The 19,183-nt window shown below is 49.2% G+C and overlaps 1 protein-coding gene across 5 annotated transcripts in view; it reads right to left on the bottom strand.

Moving 5' to 3' along the window:
* The window catches only part of TDRD9 (tudor domain containing 9), a 117,106-nt gene that overhangs the window by 52,246 nt on the left and 45,677 nt on the right, over positions 1–19,183 (bottom strand). For 4 of the 5 annotated variants that reach the window (XM_053225016.1, XM_053225017.1, XM_053225019.1 and 1 more), the window contains 12 exons: positions 18,296–18,360; positions 15,867–15,921; positions 15,631–15,715; positions 14,190–14,247; positions 10,908–11,012; positions 5,785–5,882; positions 5,033–5,164; positions 3,788–3,953; positions 3,641–3,704; positions 3,216–3,279; positions 2,884–2,928; positions 957–1,010 (listed from right to left, as the gene is read on the bottom strand). In XM_053225016.1, coding sequence (XP_053080991.1) covers positions 957–1,010; positions 2,884–2,928; positions 3,216–3,279; positions 3,641–3,704; positions 3,788–3,953; positions 5,033–5,164; positions 5,785–5,882; positions 10,908–11,012; positions 14,190–14,247; positions 15,631–15,715; positions 15,867–15,921; positions 18,296–18,360 — 991 coding nt within the window. The remainder of the gene's footprint in view (positions 1–956; positions 1,011–2,883; positions 2,929–3,215; positions 3,280–3,640; positions 3,705–3,787; positions 3,954–5,032; positions 5,165–5,784; positions 5,883–10,907; positions 11,013–14,189; positions 14,248–15,630; positions 15,716–15,866; positions 15,922–18,295; positions 18,361–19,183) is intronic. The other variant, XM_053225018.1, reaches the window with a different exon arrangement.

Raw genomic sequence — 19,183 nt, 5'->3', positions numbered from 1 at the left:
TTATCCAAGGGATACAGGAGTACTGATGCATAGGGGCACTTGTACCCCAATGTTTATAGCAGCACTCTCAACAATAGCCAAATTATGGAAAGAGCCTAAATGTCCATCAACTGATGAATGGATAAAGAAATTGTGGTTTATATACACAATGGAATACTACGTGGCAATGAGAAAAAATGAAATATGGCCTTTTGTAGCAATGTGGATGGAACTGGAGAGTGTGATGCTAAGTGAAATAAGCCATACAGAGAAAGACAGATACCATATGTTTTCACTCTTATGCGGATCCTGAGAAACTTAACAGAAACCCATGGGGGAGGGGAAGGAAAAAGAAAAAAAAAAAAAGAGGTTAGAGTGGGAGAGAGCCAAAGCACAAGAGACTGTTAAAAACTGAGAACAAACTGAGGGTTGATGGGGGGTGGGAGGGAGGAGAGGGTGGGTGATGGGTATTGAGGAGGGCACCTTTTGGGAAGAGCACTGGGTGTTGTATGGAAACCAATTTGACAATAAATTTCATATATTTAAAAAAAAAAAAAAAAAGAAACCAGAACCATGAGTGTAACGGCTTTTCTGAGATCTGTGTCTTTCTGGTGAATCGCTTAGCTCGAGGGTGGTCTTGGGGACCCCCCTGAACACACAAATCTAATCAAGAATCAGAGAGAGCACAAGTACACAATATCCAGAATGAGAAAATGAGGCTATTTTACAAATTATAAGAATACTATATTGAATATATGTAATTAAATACACGTAACATACACCATCCATACAAATTATGTAGGTATTACAGTTATACACAGACCTAAATATTTATGAGTTACGTAAAAATCGTATCATAAATAAATAGCACGTATACAAATTCCGCTAAAGCTGGAGCTCTCGCTTACCACCCTGTGTACTGTGGGTACTTAATACACATGTGATAAATCTTTACACTCAAAGAATTTACAACTTACCTCTCTAATTCTCTTGATTTGAATGTAATTTAACCGTCCCCAGTCAAGTTCATCCTTTAAATAAAGGCATAACACTCAATATCAATTGACAAATTAGAGTTCGTTTGGCTACCGTAACACATAGATGTCATACAAAAACATAAATCAAAAAGAATACATACACCAACGAGACAAATAGCATAGCTGACTCTTTTTTTGTTTTTGTTTTTTGTTTTTTTTTTTTCAATATATGAAATTTATTGTCAAATTGGTTTCCATATAACACCCAGTGCTCATCCCAACAGGTGCCCTCCTCAATACCCATCACCCACCCTCCCCTCCCTCCCAACCCCCATCAACCCTCAGTTTGTTCTCAGTTTTTAACAGTCTCTTGTGCTTTGGCTCTCTCCCACTCTAACCTCTTTTTTTTTTTTTCTTTTTCCTTCCCCTCCTCCATGGGTTTCTGTTAAGTTTCTCAGGATCCACATATGAGTGAAAACATATGGTATCTGTCTTTCTCTGCCTGACTTATTTCACTTAGCATCACACTCTCCAGTTCCATCCACATTGCTACAAGAGGCCATATTTCATTTTTTCTCATTGCCACGTAGTATTCCATTGTGTATATAAACCACAATTTCTTTATCCATTCATCAGTTGATGGACATTTAGGCTCTTTCCATAATTTGGCTATTGTTGAGAGTGCTGCTATAAACATTGGGATACAAGTGCCCCTATGCATCAGTACTCCTGTATCCCTTGGGCATAGCTGACTCTTTAAAAGGCAGCTTTAATGGTAACTTGTGCACCTGTTGTAGGGACACCTGTAGGCACGGCAAATTTAAACACACAAATCTATCCAGTCTTTTGAACCTAATCAGTTTAGAAGGAGAACAAAACCTGACCAAAAAAAAAAAAAAAAAAAAGAATTGAGTTCTTTAAAGCCTATTATCTAAACTAAAACTCAGGAAACAACAGCAAAAGGAAGGTTTCGGGGTTCTTAGTCGTGTTTTTGCTTTGTTTTGTTTTTACTATCATTTATTGTCAAGTTGGCTAACATACAGTGTATACAGTGTGCTCTTGGCTTAGGGAGTAGATTCCCATGGTTCATCGCTTACATAGAACACCCAGTGCTCATCCCAACAAGTGCCCTCCTCAATGCCCATCTCCCATTTTCCCCACCATCCCACCCCCCCGCATCAACCCTCAGTGTGTTTTCTGTACTTAAGAGTCTCTTTATGGTCTGTCTCCCTATTTTCAAACTATTTTTTCCCTTCCCTTCCCCATGGTCTTCTGTTAAGTTTCTCAAGTTCCACATATGAGTGAAGTCATCTGGTATGCTTTTCTCTAACTGACTTACATCACTTAGCATAATACCCTCTAGCTCCATCCATGTTGTTGCAAATGGCAGGATTCATAGGGGCACATGCACCCCCATGTTTATAGCAGCCCTATCAACAACAGCCAAAGTATGGAAAGGGCCCAAATGTCCATCCACTGATGAATGGACAGAGATGTGGTTTATATATACAATGGAATACTACTCAGCAACGAGGAAGAATGAAATCTTGCCATCTGCACGGTTCTTCGCTGGGAACGGCGCCTCCAGGCACATCCCTGTGGGCACGAAGCACTCGAAGCTGACGCGGCTCCAGACCCAACAGAAGGATCCCCAGGACTCGGGAAGTTGAAGGCCAGCTCCGCCGTGGGCCCCGGGAGCCACCTCCACAAGTGACCACTACCCCGAAGACAGGCTCCGAAGCCCTTCGCCAAAGGACCGCCTACTCCCTGTTCCAGCCTGCCGCCCCGAGGACAGGCCGCAGCGACCTCAGCTCAGGCCTGGTGCTCTCCTGTGTCACCTGCGGTGATCAGGCCAAGCGAGAGACGCCCAGGGGAGTCTCCCTGGATCCTTACACCCAACTATGAACAGAAGAAACAACTGACCAACCTTTGGGTGCCGAAGCTCTCCTCTCTGTCTGCAAGCCTGCCAAGTCTAAAAACAAATGACCCAGTTTCAAAACACCTTATTAGCTAATTAAAAATTTTTAGAGTCTAATTCCAACACATTTTAACCAGAGAAAACTTACAAATTTTTTCCCAACAACTTCATAACACGTGCCCCCCCCCCGCCCTCCCCGCATCTACTTCTTCCAACACGGTTTGTTCAACGTTGGATGCCAACAAGGCTCACAGTGCTTCCGGCAGAGAAAGGGCTGTGGTCCAAACGCACACTAAGGCCCTGCGGCGGCAGGCCCCCTCGCCCAATCGGAAAACACTTACTCTAAATGCCTCAACCAGTGCAATGCAGTCGCTCTTGCTGTTGCCGGAGAAATTCACTTTGTTCCTACAGAGAACAAACAGTGTCATCCGATGCCCTTAAAAAGTGGCTTTTAAAAATAGGAATGCCAGGGGCATCTGGGTGGATCAGTCTGCTAAGCATCCAACTCTTGATTTCAGCTCAGGTCATAATCTCACCGTATATGGGATTGAGCCCATCAGGCTCTGCACAGACATTGCGGAGTCTGCTTGGGACTTTCTCTCTCCTCTCTCTCTCTCTCTCTCTCTCTCGCTCTCTCTCAAAATAAATACTTAAGAAAACTATATATATATATGTAATATATATATATATATGTAATATATATATATATGTAATATATATATATATATATTATACGTGCACACACATACACACGAACGCTAAATACCTGTATCCATCAAGATGCTGCCTAAAAGGCATTGCAAAAAAGTTCTTCAAGGAAAGCGCTGCAGCTAAAGAGAAAAACAAAGATGAGGTGAGGCTGGCAGAGCGGCAGTCCACAGCCCTCCCAAGACCTCCCTGCGCCCACACTTACCTATAATAAGACACTCATCAAGACATCCAAATACGTGCCCAAGGACTATGAGTTTACCGAGCTGCTGATTAACAGGAAGCTGGGCCAAAACTCTTCCTAAGAAGGTCAGTTCACCATCGTGGGGGTTCTCATCCTCTCTCTGCCCACTCACTGCAAGTGCTCCAACCTTTACGAAATAAATTAGTGCTGTTAGCAAGCACAGACTTCTTCAGGTTCTTTTTTCCCAAGAGGCAGGCAGTTTAAACAGGAAATGAAGACCACATCTTGGTAAGACTCTGAAAGACATCTAAGTTGACTTATGAAAAATTGATGCTCCCAAAAAAAAGTCTTTTTAATTTGCTTTCTGGAATTTAGAACATTTTCTTATTTTTTAAAAAGAGCGGCACTGGGAGGTAATGCTCGAGATACTCCCGCCAAAGTCCACTTATGATTCAACAAGTATAGCGCGCACAACATTAAACCGCAGACCTGACTACCACGTCACACACGACATGACGTATTCAACTGTCTGTGGGAGAAAACAAAGGTACCTAAGTGTTTCAAAGCAGAGGTGAAACACCAGAGCGCCCCCAACTTCAAGGGCCAGAAGACCATCCACAGCCCCAAGAAGCGGCGCACAGGCCAAGGCCCGGGCCACGGGCAGCAAGAGCACGGCGGGTTGGGGGTCAGGAGCCCAAGAATCCAAGGGGGCAGAGCAGTTTCCGGCAAGGGAAGGAGCCGGCTAGAACTTCGTGCAGACAGGACTTCGGGGAAGGGCCACGGAGCTGGTGGACACCAGCAGGCAGGCACGGTCAGGCGGAGCCGCCCCGAAACCCTGCGTGTCAGCCCACAACAGCGCCCTTTAGACGCTCGTCCCGCACGGCCTGTGAGGAAGAAATACTCACACCCCACTTGGCATTGGCATTCATTACTTTCACATCTGCAGAAACCCCTCAGCATCACCACACGCTGCATCTCCTCCCCTCGTGGCAGCAAAGGCCAGCAGACGGCATGGGGGCTGGGAGGGGCCCAGGGAGGGGAACCCAGCAAAGGCAAGAGCCTCAGCGAGATCACCCACAAAACTGGGGCGAACAACAGGTATGGAGCCTGGTATCGACGACGAGGCATTACAGGTGCTTTTTAAAGCCAATGCTGATTGTTTAGGACCATCAAAATACTTTAAAGATATCCATGTCACAAAACTTCCAAAATTTACCCAACAAAATCTTAGCTTTCCCAGCACTGACGAACATCACGCAGGCCTACCTCCTTTAGCAGAAGGATGGTTCGTTCAATGTCACCCAGACCAGGTGGAGAAAGGGCCGTTGCCAGCAAAGCTCTCGGTTCACCCATATCCAGCAATTTCACTTTCAATATTGTGCTTCCTAATGGACAACGCTGAAAAGAGCAAAACATTTAGAAACAGAAGAATTAAATAAATTAACCTAACCTACCTACACATGACTAGTACTTCAGAGACAGATGCAGGAGAGAGGAGAAGAGAAAAAAAAAGAAAAACAAGATGGAGAGAGACAAAGGGTGAGAGAGGAGAAAGAGAAGAGACAGAAAAAAAAGATGTGCAGGCAAGGGAGAGAGATAGGGCAGGAGAGGAGGGGGGGAGAGACAGATGGGGAAGGAGGGGGAAAGAAACAAATTGGTGAGAGGGGGGAGGGGGGAGAAAGAAGGAAGAGAAAGAGAAAGAGAAAGACAAGGAAGAAGAGAAGAGAGGACAAAGAGGAAGCCGGCGCTGACCCCACGCTTAAGGGCCATAAAGGGGCTGGAGCCCGCAGGCACAAGGAGCCACTCCTCTCACTACAAATTTAACAAGCATGTGCAGTCCTGGCTGAGCGCGGGGCGCTCAATAAATGGCAAGCCAGCACTGTGATTAAAGACTAGTTTGGTCAGACAGTGACTTCCCTGGAATCAAAATTGTTAACACCTAACACTCTATTACCTAGACCATTCAATAAAACTCTATCTATAAAAAGCAAACTTCGGAAATGACCAAAGAGCATTACCAACATCTCGGGGACAACGTGGTCTGGGATGGAGCTGTCCCAGAAATCCCTGTGGATCAATCTATAGCAGTGCCCTTTAGACACTCTTCCCGCACGGCCTGCAAAGGAGAAACATCCAAACACCATTTGGCATTAATCACCTTCGCGTTAGCATAAATACGTATGTAAGAATAACCATTAAATATTAAGAAAAGCCCTTGTTATTTTCTACCAGACCAGGTCGGTAAAGACTTCAGAATAAGCTGGTGTTCAAAGACCTCTCATGTAGGCAGATTAAATACTGAAGTTTCCTCTGTGATCGACGGCATACAATGCGATGCGTTATTTGTAAAGAAAACCACGTTGGCCCCAATGTGCAACGAAAATCAAAACATTTTAAATACAAGACATTTCCTGCAGATGCAAAGCTCACACTAATAAAAACACAAAAAGCATAGCTGGCAGGAGCCGGTGAGGCTCCCCCAGTGACGTGGCTGTGCAATGAGACATGTGTAGGCTGTCACTGTCGCCGTCTGCCTTGGGCTTCTCACCATGGCCATCAGTCCCGATGCCTCCGCAAAGGCTGCCGTCATGACAGCTGCTTCACGTGAAACGAGGGCTCGGAACCAGGCCTGGCCCTCACGGACCACCATACGAGGACTCTTCTCTCGTGACTGTATTGCTTGTGGAGGACAAACTCCTTTATCCCTAAACATAATAAAATCTCCCAAGGAGAAAGAGGGGCGGGGAGGAGAAAGGGTGTCCTTAATAAATACCCAGCTTTTAAAAATGCAGCAGCCCTGGGGCGCCTGGGTGGCTCAGTCAGTAAAGCGTCCAACTCTTGATTTCGGCTCAGGTCATGATCTCATGGTTTGTGAGATTGAGCCCTGCGTCAGGCTCTGCATTGACAGAGAGGAGCCTGCTGGGGATTCTGTCCCTCCCTGTCTCTCTGCCCCTCCCCTGCTCACGTGTGCATGCACACATGCTCTCGCTCCCTCTCTCTCAAAATCAATAAACAAACATTTTTAAAAACAGGGCAGCCCAGGGAGGTTGTCTCCTTCCCCACCTGTGGAGTCAGGAAAGACGGAGGGGCGTCTGGACTCCTGCCCCCCACCTCCACCTGTCTCCCCTGGTAGGTCCCTTCACCCGCGGGGAGTTGAGTGGAGAGTCCGGACTTCCAGCACTGCCATCATCACCCCCACCCTGCACCTTAACGTGCCAATGACAGGACTCTCTAAGTACAAAACTCCGAGGCAATGACAAAAGACAAAAGTGAAACCAACTCCTAGAACCAACTAGTGAACTCAGCAAAGCCACAGGGTACGAGATCAACACACAAAAGTCACTCACACATCTATACACACGGCAGCAATGAACACGTAAAAGCCGAAATTAAAAATGCAACGCCATTTCCAATCACCCCGAGTAAAATAAAATAGTTAGGATCTGCATGCTGAAAGCAACACAAGCTGATTAAAGAAGTAAGTGGAGACACAAACCGTGTTCAGGGATTGAAGACCCAGCATAACAAAGACCTCGATTCTCCACAAACCGTCGTCCTATGGGTGTAATGCAATTCCGGTCAAAAGCACAAATGAGGTTTTTGTAGACAGGGACAAACCCTGCGTGGGAGGGAGAAGTGTGACACTTCCGAAAGTAAAGAAGGCAGCGGGAGGGGCCCAGCAGGGTGCAGGGCAGGGAGAGGCGCACAGCGCCCGTGACACCACACAAAGGCGCAGAAGCCACTCCGCGGGAAATTCAATGGTGCTGGAATGGGACACCCACGGGCAAAGAGATGGACCTCGCCCCTAACCTCACACCTCTCACAGAAGTTCATTCAAATGGGTCACAGCCATAAACGCAGGACACACATCTCCGAAACCGTGAGAAGAAAACGCAGGAGAAACCCCCCCGGGGACGCAGGCAGAGGTGAAGCGTTGACACGTGGCCCCCAACACCACCCAAAAAGGAAGACCTCAGCCAAGTTAAAAGTTTTCTCTCCAAAAGACCCTCGGAAGAGGATGAAGAGACAACATACAGGACGGAGTGGGGGAGGGTGTGCAAACCACACATCCAGCATCTCCCAAAGGACGAGCATCGAGGTGGCAGGGAGAACTCGACTCGCCAGTCACCACGCACACGGTCCAACTCTAAACCGGGCCCAAGACAAAAACGGACACCTCGCTGCGGGCACACAGATGGCAGAGAAGCACAGGAAGAGGCGCCCACCTCATCAGCCGTCGGGGACACGTACGTTAAAATCACAAGGAGAGATTATCACACGCCTTCAGAATGGCTACAACGAAAACAGCCGTTAACACCAAATGCTGGCACTGGTGGGGAGAAAATGAATCGCACACACCGCTGGCAGGAGTGGAGCCACCATGCAGCCACCGTGGAAATCGACTGACACAGCTTCTTCTAAAACTAACCATACGCTTGCTGTATCACCCAGTAATTGCACTCCTGGGCTCATATCCCAGAGAAACGAAAACTTACATCCGCACAAAACCCACACGTCAATATTCTTGGTGGCTTTATTGGCAACTGCCAGGAACCGGAGATGCTCCAACATCCTTCAAGAGGCAAATGGTACAGTGGAATCCAGCAACAAGAACTACTGGGGTGCCTGGGCGGCTCAGTCGAGTGACTGTCCAATTTGGTTTTGGCTCCCGTCATGATCTCAGAGTTTGGGGGTCCGAGCCCCCAGTCAGGCTCTGGGCTGACAGTGAGGCGTCTGCTTGGGATCCTCTCTCCCTCTCTCTGCCCCTCCCCTGTACATGTGCGTGCACGTGCTCTCTCCCTCATCCTCTCAAAATAAATCAATAAGGGCGCCTGGGGGGCTTAGTTGGTTGAGCGACCAACTTTGGCTCTGGTCACGATCTAGCGGCTCTTGAGTTCGAGCCCTGGGCCAGGCTCTGTGCTGACAGCTCAGAGCCTAGAGCCTGCTTCATTCTTTGTCTCCCTCTCTCTGCCCCTCCCCTGCTTGTGCTCTCTCTCTCTCAAAAACAAACAAGCATTTAATGAATAAATAAGAGCTGTGGATACATGCAGCAATTTGGATAGATCTTAAGGATGTGGTGGTGAGTGAAACGAGCCCATCCCGAAAGTCCCCAGCTGCACGCCTCCACCCGGATAACACCCTGGAAACGAAGGACAAAACGGGGAAGAACAGCAGCTGGCAGAGAGGCCAGTGCCAGGCAGCTCCTTCCGGGCAGCTGTCCTGTTCTGCATTCTGATGGCAGTGCTTACACGGGTCTGCACGTGACGTCAGACGGCAGAGAGGACACGCACCGGGGCGCGTGTAAAACTGAGCAGTGACGGTCTGTGGTCTACGTGTTGTACCGACACCGACCGCCTGATCCGGACGCTGCACTACGGTTCTGTGAGGTGTCGTTGCCAACAAGCTGGGAGATGCTGGCCTGTGTTTGAGAGACTCCAGGGACGATTTTCCAACTTCTCAAAGAATGTTTATTACAGAAATCTTGAACATACAGAAAAACAAAGGCTAAGACTCCTATAATCTCAAGACCCAAAGGTTTCTGTGTGTTTATTTCTAGTCATTTTTTTTCTAAGCATGGGACTTGTTTGGGGGGTAATTCTGGGTTGGGAGGCTAAGACACAGTAAGATGACTACAGTTTATTACCCTTTCTTTCGCTCAATTTTATAACAACACGTGACTCAACGTACGGTTTTCCCAAAGCGATGAGAAGCTGGCTCCGGCCCTGAGTGACCTACCCACTCGCTCTCACGCCCTCTCTGGGCAGCCGTCTCGGGGGAGGCAGCAGAGCCCCGGGCTAAGGATGTGGACTGCAGCCAGAGCAGCGCCCCCACTGTCCAGGACAGCCTGAGGCCGTCACCCCTTCTCTGGCTCTCCGCTGCACCAGGAAAAAGTGAGGATGTCAAGAGCGGACTGGGTCACGGGGTGGCAGGAGGCTGAAATGAGTTCACGTTAAGTGCTCAGAATCGTGCCCGGCGCATAGTAAGCACTCAATAAATGTTGCCTCGACTCTATTTTTGATGAGGTAGCTTTACTGCCCAACAGGTACTTTTGGAATGGCCCTTCGCCCATCCTCCCTAAAAGTTCTCTAATAAAACACAAGCCACACTCAGTCCATACCAAGAACTCTGTCCCCGGGGGCCAGTCCCCACAGGTGACAGTAGCAACCTACCTCCGTGCATCACAACCACACCTCCACTGTGATCAAAGCCCTCCAGACCCTGACAAACGCCTCCACACCCTCAACTCCCCAGCACTACGTGTGCCGCAGCAAATGCTGAATGAACCTTCTGTGGAACCTGCTTAGGAAAAGCAACCCTAGAAGGATCAGAACTTGGACAGAAGACAGAGGAAAAATTATCAAAAGTTAATTAAAAATTATCGAAACTTTGGGGGCACCTGAGTGGCTCAGTCGGTTGAGCATCTGACTTCAGCTCAGGTCGTGATCTCGCGGTTCGTGAGCTCGAGCCCCGCATCAGACTCTCTGCTGTCGGTGGGGAGCTCACTTCAGATCCTCTGTCCCCCTCTCTCTGCCCCTCCCCCATTTGTGCCCTCTCTCAAAAATAAAGAAAATATTTTTTAAAAATTATCAAAAATGTATCTGGTTTCCATAACTATTCCCCAAACGCTTTCTAAAATTCACTGCAGGGGTGCCTGGGTGGCTCGGTTAAGCGTCTGACTCTTGGTTTTGGCTCACATCACGATCTCATGGTTCATGGGTTAGAGCCCCGAGTCAGGCTCTGTGCTGACAGCTCAGAGCCTGGAGCCTGCTTCGGATTCTGTGTCTCCTTCTCTCTCTGCCCCTCCCCTGCTCACACTCTCTCTCTCTGTCTCTCAAAAATAAACATAAAAAAAAAAATAAAGATGTTAAAAAAAATAAAATTCACTGCAAAAGACTATAGTGTTGGAATAATCACATGCCTGTCCGTTATATACAAAGACTGTCACCTAATTCTATGGATGAGAGGAGAATCACAAATTTAAATGCATAGTCTGACGATATGAGACATTGTTGCTTAAAACTTAAAACTGGTTTCAGTAAAGAAAGTATCTGCATAAGAGTAAAAAAACAAAAACCACAATGTTTTAAAACATCTGAATTTACCACCCATTCGTTATTGTGCTGGAACACAAGTGCCTTACCTTTTCTCTGATTACAACTGGTTTTAGAGGCCCAACTCAATCGCAGACTCTGGTAATTCGTATCTTCATCACAAACCAGAGTTCTAGTCAAACAAAAATCTATAACTGTCATTTAAAAAAAGGAATGTAAACACCATGCCAACAAGAAGTAACTGTGTAATAATCACAACGCACAGGGATAAAACAGCAAGAAACATGCAGCCTTCAGATCAGTGCACATTACGGAAGACTCTGGAAGAGCACTGGCTACTCCTTACCACCCAGGACAGACAGAGGCTGTGGCCACATTCTTTCTTCTATGGACAAGAGCCTTTGGGCACAAAGAGCATAAGCCCTGTAGACCCGACAAGCCTCAAGAAAAGCCCATCTGGACTGCACGCAAAAGAGGGTCAGAGGGCACAACGTGGGCAGCACAGAAGCGGCCACAGTGCCGGGCTGCGGGGACTCACATCCTGGGGGGGAGGAGGCACGCTGCCTAGTCTCTCCGTGCTGCAGTGTCCTCGTCTGTGATAGCTGGCTGCCGGAAGCCCCTCCAGCTCTCCTCTGGACTGATCGTCCCTGTCCTGACTGTGGTAAGCGGGCACGCTGGCCGGCAGGGTGCCGTCTTCTCTTTGCCCCTCTCCAGCCTTCCCATACCCTCACTGCCACTGCCCTCCTGGAAAACCTCTGCCTCGTTCAGTTCACCACCACCGCCCCTCCGTTATGGCTCCCCGGTCCCCACACCCTCCTGTACTGCTCCCACCCGAATTCTGGTGACTTCCAGGCCCAGGAAACCATGTGGGTGGCATTCAGGCTCCTGGTTCCATGAACCCTCTCCTCCGATCATCCTGTCCCCCACCTTCTAGCAGCCCTGACACCAGCATCACAGTGACAGCAAGTGCCTCTCTCCAAACCTGCCTCCAGGCCTACCCAGCAATCCTTAATCCCTGCCGACGGCACCACATCTTGTGACCTGTTAGCTATCCCTCCACCCACCTCCTCACCTCCCTCTGTGCCCTCCCATTCTGATCTGCTGGGGTCCCCACCCCCGCCCCCCGTAGCCCTGGGGAACGTACTTCCCACCTCCACTGTGCGGCCCCTGGGACCAGGGAAGGACAGACCCATCGGGCCAGCAGGTTGACTGCCCCCCTTCCATCGCTGTCCACTAGGCTCGAGTGGCCCTCGGGGCACCTGGCCCGTCAACCCCCTACCTTTAGGGTCTTCTCCTCGACGCTCTTATGGCCCCCCATTCTCAGTGTGCGCTGGCATCGTGCCTCTAGCTCACCAGAGGAAGCAGGGGTGGCAGAGGGCCCCATGAGCTCCCTCTGCCACCCGTCCTCACACTTGGCCCTTCCCCGGGAACAAGGGTAAGGCGCCCACGCGCACAAGGAGGCCCAGCGCCCACGCGGTACCCCATCGTATCCCTGCACAGGGACGAGGCCGCAGCCAGCAGGCCCCTCTCTCCCACGGCACCTACGCACCGTTCCTGTCACCCAGACGCTGGGTCTCCCGTCCATCCGGGAAAGGTGTGCTCTTGGGCCCGGCCACTCTTCGGCAACCTCCCCCTTTCTCTGCTCCCCTTGACAGCAGCATGTGCTAACTGCACGGTCCCCAATGCCCCTCTCCTCCCCTCCCTCCCTAACCTCCAGCAAAACTGCTCTGGTCAAGGTCACCTATGATATCCACATTGCTGACCCGATGGCCAAATTTCCAGTCTTCTCCAAACTTGACCAATCATCAGCATGACGTGTTATCCACCCCGTCTTCCTCAAAGCCCTGACTCGGTTTCTACGTCTTTGCTGGCTGTGCCTCTGCAATTCATCACTGCCCCCCTTCAAACACCAGAAACGCCTTCCCCACGTGCCACCACCGCCCACCGGTCTCCGGGCCTGCACAGCCAAGTGTCCGCGGACGGGCAGCAGGTGCCTCACCGTGCCGCTCCGGCTGCCACAGTCCCACACAAGATCCCCCAGCACACCTACCAGATAGGGCCCTACGGCCACCATCCCCCTGTAACCCGCCGCCGCTTCTTGCCCGCACTAGTCACACCCTCCTTCCTCACTCAGCCCGCCAAGCCCCCTGCCTCACTGCGGTCTGTCCCTGAATGAGCCTCCAGACGATGTCGTCCCTGCTCTCCAAATCCTGTCTTGCCAGCAAAACCCTAAGCCTTCACACGCCGCGGAAGGCTCTGCGTGACCCAGTACCCCGTTACCTCCTCGACCTCGCCCTCCAACCACGTCCTCCCCGCTCACCTGAGCCAGCTCCCGGCCTCCCCGTTTCCTGCACTCGCTCCACAGACTCTGAGCCTCAGCTCCTCCTACGCTCTTCCCCACGCGCCCACCCCTCCCCGGCCGTTCGGCCAACAGCGTCTGCTGTCCTTCCCACAACTCCCTCCACGTCCGCCTCCTGCACGCACCGTCACTTCACCTGCCACGAGCTCTGGTCTTATTCATCGCCTATCACCCACCCCTGAAGGTGTCATGAGAACGCGGACTTTCTCCTGGTGACTATCTCCCCAGCACCTAGAACGGTCCCCGGCGTGGAGACCAGACACTGCCACGCTCCGTGGGTACGTGTGTATCTGTCCAGCCGCGCCGTCCCTGCTGCTCCTCAACCCTGAACCGCCTCCTCCCACAGCTCACTCCTCACTCAGTTCAGGTCTTGTCCAAATACTGCATCCTCGGCCAGGCGTTCCCTCATCACCCTAAAAGCTCATCTTCCCAAGGACCGTAGCCCTCTGATGTACCTTCCCTACAGGGAGCACTCTGCTCCACCCGAAATGACACGTGTCTCTGACTGCCGTCTGTCTGTCTCTGCCAGCAGAATGCAATCGCCCTGAGACGGGCCTTCTGCCCATTCACCACCGCGCTCCCGGCACCCAGAGCAGTACCTGGCACATGGGGAGCTTCAAACTACGAATTAACGAATTTAGGAAACCCGTGAACAAAGCAATCAAGGACATGCACGCAGAACGCTAAGTCAGGAAGGGCTCCCTGCCGAGCCGACACAGCGCCCTGCTACGCTTCCCCCTTTCCCCGAGCTCCTGCCTCACCCCCCTCCAGCCACAGAACTCCACCTGGGGCAGCCCCAGGCCCCACTGTCCACCAAGGCCCTCGAAGTGCCCCCGGGAGAGGAGGAAGTGGTGAACTATGAGTGCAGAGAAGCTGTACGAACCTGCTTTTCTAAATTCTCTCTTGCAACAGCCAAGAGTTGGGGAAGAGGAGGAAGAGCAACCCCTCAAGGGGCAAGCGGGCCTCTAAGTACCGTGCTTTATGTCGGGGAGAAAACAGAGAAGCATCTTACCGTACTTGACATCTGGAACTGTGATGGAGCTTTCTGCAATGTTGGTGGACAGAATAATCTATCGAACATAAAAAAAAAAGCATCTGACGTTCCTGCTATATACTGGAAACACTGGGCAAAATTAAAAAAGAAAAAAAAAAACTCAAGCTCAAAAATTATTTAAAAGATTGTTAACGTAGACAATGGACTCAAATTTTTAAATTAACAGTTTTCCTATTTTCTATAAAACACAACTGATCAAGGGTCTGGGAGGAGGCTGGGGGGAATCAACGTGGGGGCAGGGGGGCCTCAGCAGCCAAACCTGTATACCTCGAGGCTCTGCCCCACACCGGGGTGGGGCCCTGGGCCACCTACTTACCTCCCTGTCCTCAGAGATGCCACGCAGACAAGAATAATGATGCCCACCCACAGGCTCGCCGTGAGGATCACAGGGGTTAACAGATGTAAAGTGCTTCCAACCGCTCCCGGCGCAAAGCACGGGTTTAATCACCAGTACCTACGGACCCGCAGTGCCTAAGTCACAGCGCCCAGGCACTGGACACGTGCCCTGCGCCAGGCACTGTGACACGACCGTAACTCAAGTCCAGATGTACATGGCTATAATTCACCTCCCTAACAGCTCTACGTTCCAACAGAAGTTCAGTCTCACAAAAGCCGTTTGCTAAGACACACTACAGGTGACAGGGACCCAGGCCATCTATCTGTTCAGGTCCACATGCATGACCTTAACTGCTACCCCTCTTCCTGGCATAATCACTGGATGTCCACAAAGCCTGGCAACACGGCAGGTGCTTAAAAGCAACAGGCAAGAAGCCAGACAAAGACAGCCGTCCCAGACCTCGGACACAGTGCTTCCGGGGTCCTGGGATTAGCACGGGGCAAAAGGCACGACCAAGCTAACACCCAAAGGAAGGGCTGAGCCTGCACCGTGCAGGGGCCGGCCACCCCTGGAGGTTCCACACGTTTGCCAGGAAGTGAGGGGGCTGGGTTGTGCATCTGAGGTTCCGGACCACCGTCAGCAGCTCTGGAAGGGTCGTGCTAAGACGCTGCCACGGCTCACGCACAACCCGAGGTTAAAGCCGTCCCCCTTCACCGGGACTAAGAATGCGGGTTCCACCCAAGGCCGCGGGGCAGTGCTGCAGACACCACAACCGTCCCACAGTCTGAGAAACGCCAAGAGGTGAGAAGCATCAGAATCCACCAGCAACAACACCCTGAAGTGGAGGAGGTAAAGAATACTAGCAACCGACCGACAAAACAAAAGACGAGAAAGCAGCAACACACGCGGCTCCTCTGGCAAGTACGCATCCGCGTCCGGGTGAGTCACCGCCAGCTGCGGCGCGCGTCAGGCCAGCTAGCGGAGGTGTCCGCGCTCCGCGACGGCACAGTCTCGGCGGAAAATGTGCCCGAAGTGCTTGCAAGTCCCCTCCCGGTTTCCTACCTTTCTGTACCCAGGAACTGGACTTAGAAACACGTTATTCTGTTCTTCCAAAGTCACACTTGAATGGAGTGGATAAACCTGTAACCTAGGGAACAGATTAACGAAATAACATGTCCATAAAGAACAGAAGTGAGGACACACAAAAGCGAGCAACTGTTCACTGAGCTGATCGGACTCCTTTAGGGCAGAAACAATAACGGAAGAGTAAAGACAGAGCCACATCATTTGAAACATACCTTTTGTGAACCATGTTTGTGAGAAGTTCATGCATGTAGTTTATTTCACCCAGACCTGGAGACGAAAAACAGTGGAGAGAGGAAAAAAGATGTATTTGCTGCTTAAAAAACAACCTTTAAATGAGATGACATCCTTTTCAAAAAAAGGCCCTACCAATTCATTTTGACTTTGTTATCCTGTTTGCCCAATTACATCTCAATTACAAATAAAAATGTACAATGACGTTGACCACCGATAACTCAAAAATATGAAAAAAAAAAACATTCTCCTGGTGTTTCCCTTCCCACAACAGTGACCGCCTGCAAGTGTGGCCATGCGAATAATTACATTTCTTTTTTATTTCCCACTGATTTTTCCAAACTCTCTACGGTCAACCCGCAACATTTTACAACCAAAAAATAGTACTCAAAAAGTCCTGGTCACACAGATAGGCTAAATTTTTTTCATTAGGTTTAAAAAATGTCTATGGATACATCAAACTTTCATGTGCTCTTGTCCCAACCTGAACTATCAACCCTGTAATGTGCTGAACTGTGTCCTCCGAAGAGGTGCTAAGTCCTAACCGCAGTACCTGAGAACATGGTTCTGTCTGCAAACGGCATTACTGCGGACGTAACGAGCTCAGGTGAGGTCAGACTGGAGTGGACGGGACCTTACTCCAATAGGGCTGGTGTCCCCATAAGAGGAAGGGAGAGGGACACACAGAGAGAGCGCCGCGTTAACACGGGAGGCAGAGATAGGAGGGACGCAGCCACAAGCCAAGCAACGCCAAGGATGGACGGCCGGTGGCTGCTGGAAGCCGGCAGAGGCAAGGGAGGGTTCTACCGGGAGCCCCAGAGGGAGCAAGGCCCTGCTGACACCTTGATTTCGAACTCCTGGCCTCCAGAGCAGTGAGAGAATAAATTCCCATTGTTTTGAGCCTTACACTTCGTAGCATTGTTACAGCAGTCCTAGAGAAGGAATACAGAACGGCTCCCAAAAGATCAATTCACAAAATAAACATCTATCCAACCTGCGTTCACATAAACACGTAACAGACACAAGACAAAGTAAACTGTAAAATACCGTTCATAAATATTTGCCGCAGACAATGTTTAACAGTTAGAAGGCATTTATCTCCTGTTTAGGTATTCCTGAGCTAGGACACCGTGGCTCTGCTTTGGCCACACTTCTCCTTCATACGCCACCACACGCACAGCAGTCTTTGATAAATGTTTATTGGGGTAACTGCAACCCCACCCCACTGGCAGCGATGGTTGTTTCCTGGTACAAAATTAATCCATAGCAACATAAGCAAAACATAACTGAAGCTGCAAACTCAAATGGTGCATCCCAAAATTAAGCAAGCTACTTTGATTCAGGGTTTTTGTTCTCCAAAACTACTTGTACAAAGACTCATGTGCTATCATTACCTTTTAACAACAAAAAATACGTGAATTACCGTCACGATGTGCCACCAAACTATACCACTGTATTTAAAAAATCAAAAACATCATTTTGAAAAAGTACAATTTACCACAAATTAATCTTTCTCAGGTAATTCACAAGGCCGATTTCCCAAATATTGAGATAGGGACACAAGGACTTTTCTGATGACTCTCATGGTGTCACAGCAGCAACATCGTCATTAAGCTTTGCATGTATGATGACAGCAATCACCTCACATTTACGACGATATATGTGAAATGGCAAATTTAACAAAGCCGATTACTTTATTGAAAATTTGGAAGCAGATAAAACTGGCTTTAAAAAATTAAACTCTTAAAAATAAGTTAATTAAATAAAATAAAAATTAAACTCTTGGGACACCTGGGTGGCTAGTCGGTTAAGTGTCAAAACCAACAAGTCTATGCTGATGGGGCAGAGCCTGCTTGAGATTCTCTCTCTCCCTCTCCCTCTGTCCCTCCCCTGCTCATGCTCTCTCCCTCTCAAAGTAAATAAATTAACTTTAAAAAAAAAAAAAAAGGATCAGGGCGCCTGGGTGGCTCAGTCAGTTAAGTGTCTGACTTCAGCTCAGGTCATGGTCTCACTGTTCATGGGTCCTGTGCTGACAGCTCAGAGCCTGGAGCCTGTTTCGGATTCTGTGTCTCCCTGTCTCTCTGTGCCTCCCCTGCTTATGCTCTGTCTCTGTCTCTCTCTCTCTCAAAAATAAAGTGTAAAAAAAATTTTTTTTAAAAAAGGAAGAAAGCCTACAAAAGTAGAAGCACAATTAAAAAAAACTTAAAAAAAATTAAACTCTTCATCATCATTTTAGCAATTGCAAAGGTTACGATAAGAGATCAAACTGAAAACCACATGTGCTCATGTTCTTGGGGTCTAAAAAGACTAAACACACAGAGCCAAGTACCATTTTTCACAAAATGGGCTAGACACAAACACAGCCTCCATCAAGGGCATTATAATTCCAGGCCACAAGCATGACACTCACCTGGCAAAAACACCAACACGCTGCTCCGCTCCGCCACAAACTGGGCACCCGACGAGCTCTTGCTCCTGTTACAAATGTGAGTGCACAAACGTTAATCTGGCAAAAGTAGCCACTGCTGGTCTAGAACCCCGACAGCCCAGGCTTCTGATCACGAAAGTCTCATACAGATCATCCAGCATGTTTTCTTGTATGTAAGAAAACACAGAGGTCCTGGGACATGGTCCCACAGTCACTGGGGGTGCCCAAGAGTCTTGATTCCCATAAAACTCATCTGCCAAACTTTCCCTTGAAATTTAGTTATTGTAATCGAGAATCTCAAAATACAAAACTTTTAAAATAACTACAAGTAAAACTTACACTCAAACCATCAGCTTGCCTTCCCACTCCTGTCAAAATATTTCCTCGGTGTGAAATCAGAACTTTGGTTCTCTGCACACCGCGAGCTCTCCTCGTGCAGGCAGACGGGGCAGTAACAAAACAGACAAACAAGGTCCCTGCTCTTTGTGGAGCTCACATTCTAGCAGGAGGGAGAGACCAGAGACAGGAAAGCAAATCAGGTGTCTTCAGTTTAGCAGTAAGACACCGTCAGGAACAAATGGGGGCCCAGAGACGCTGTGTTGCAGTCATTAGCTAATCTCCACACCCCTTCTCCTCTGTAGGTACTGGTCCCAGCACAGCCCAGACTGCTGTTGATCAGCTCTTCCAAGAATTAATAAAGACTAGAGTGAAAACTAGTAAGATAAAGTAAAACAACAACAACAAAAATCAACAAACTCAAACCCAGGTCTTTGAAAAGATCGATGAAATGGACAAATCTTGGGGCCCCCTGGGTGACTCAGTCAGTTAAGCGTCTGACTTCAGCTCAGGTCATGATCTTGCAGTTCGTGA

Source organism: Acinonyx jubatus, chromosome B3 (assembly GCF_027475565.1).
Source record: "Acinonyx jubatus isolate Ajub_Pintada_27869175 chromosome B3, VMU_Ajub_asm_v1.0, whole genome shotgun sequence".
Taxonomy (NCBI): Eukaryota; Metazoa; Chordata; class Mammalia; order Carnivora; family Felidae; genus Acinonyx; species Acinonyx jubatus.
The sequence above is the reverse complement of the archived record's forward strand: the minus strand, read 5'-3'. Positions and strand labels throughout refer to the sequence as shown.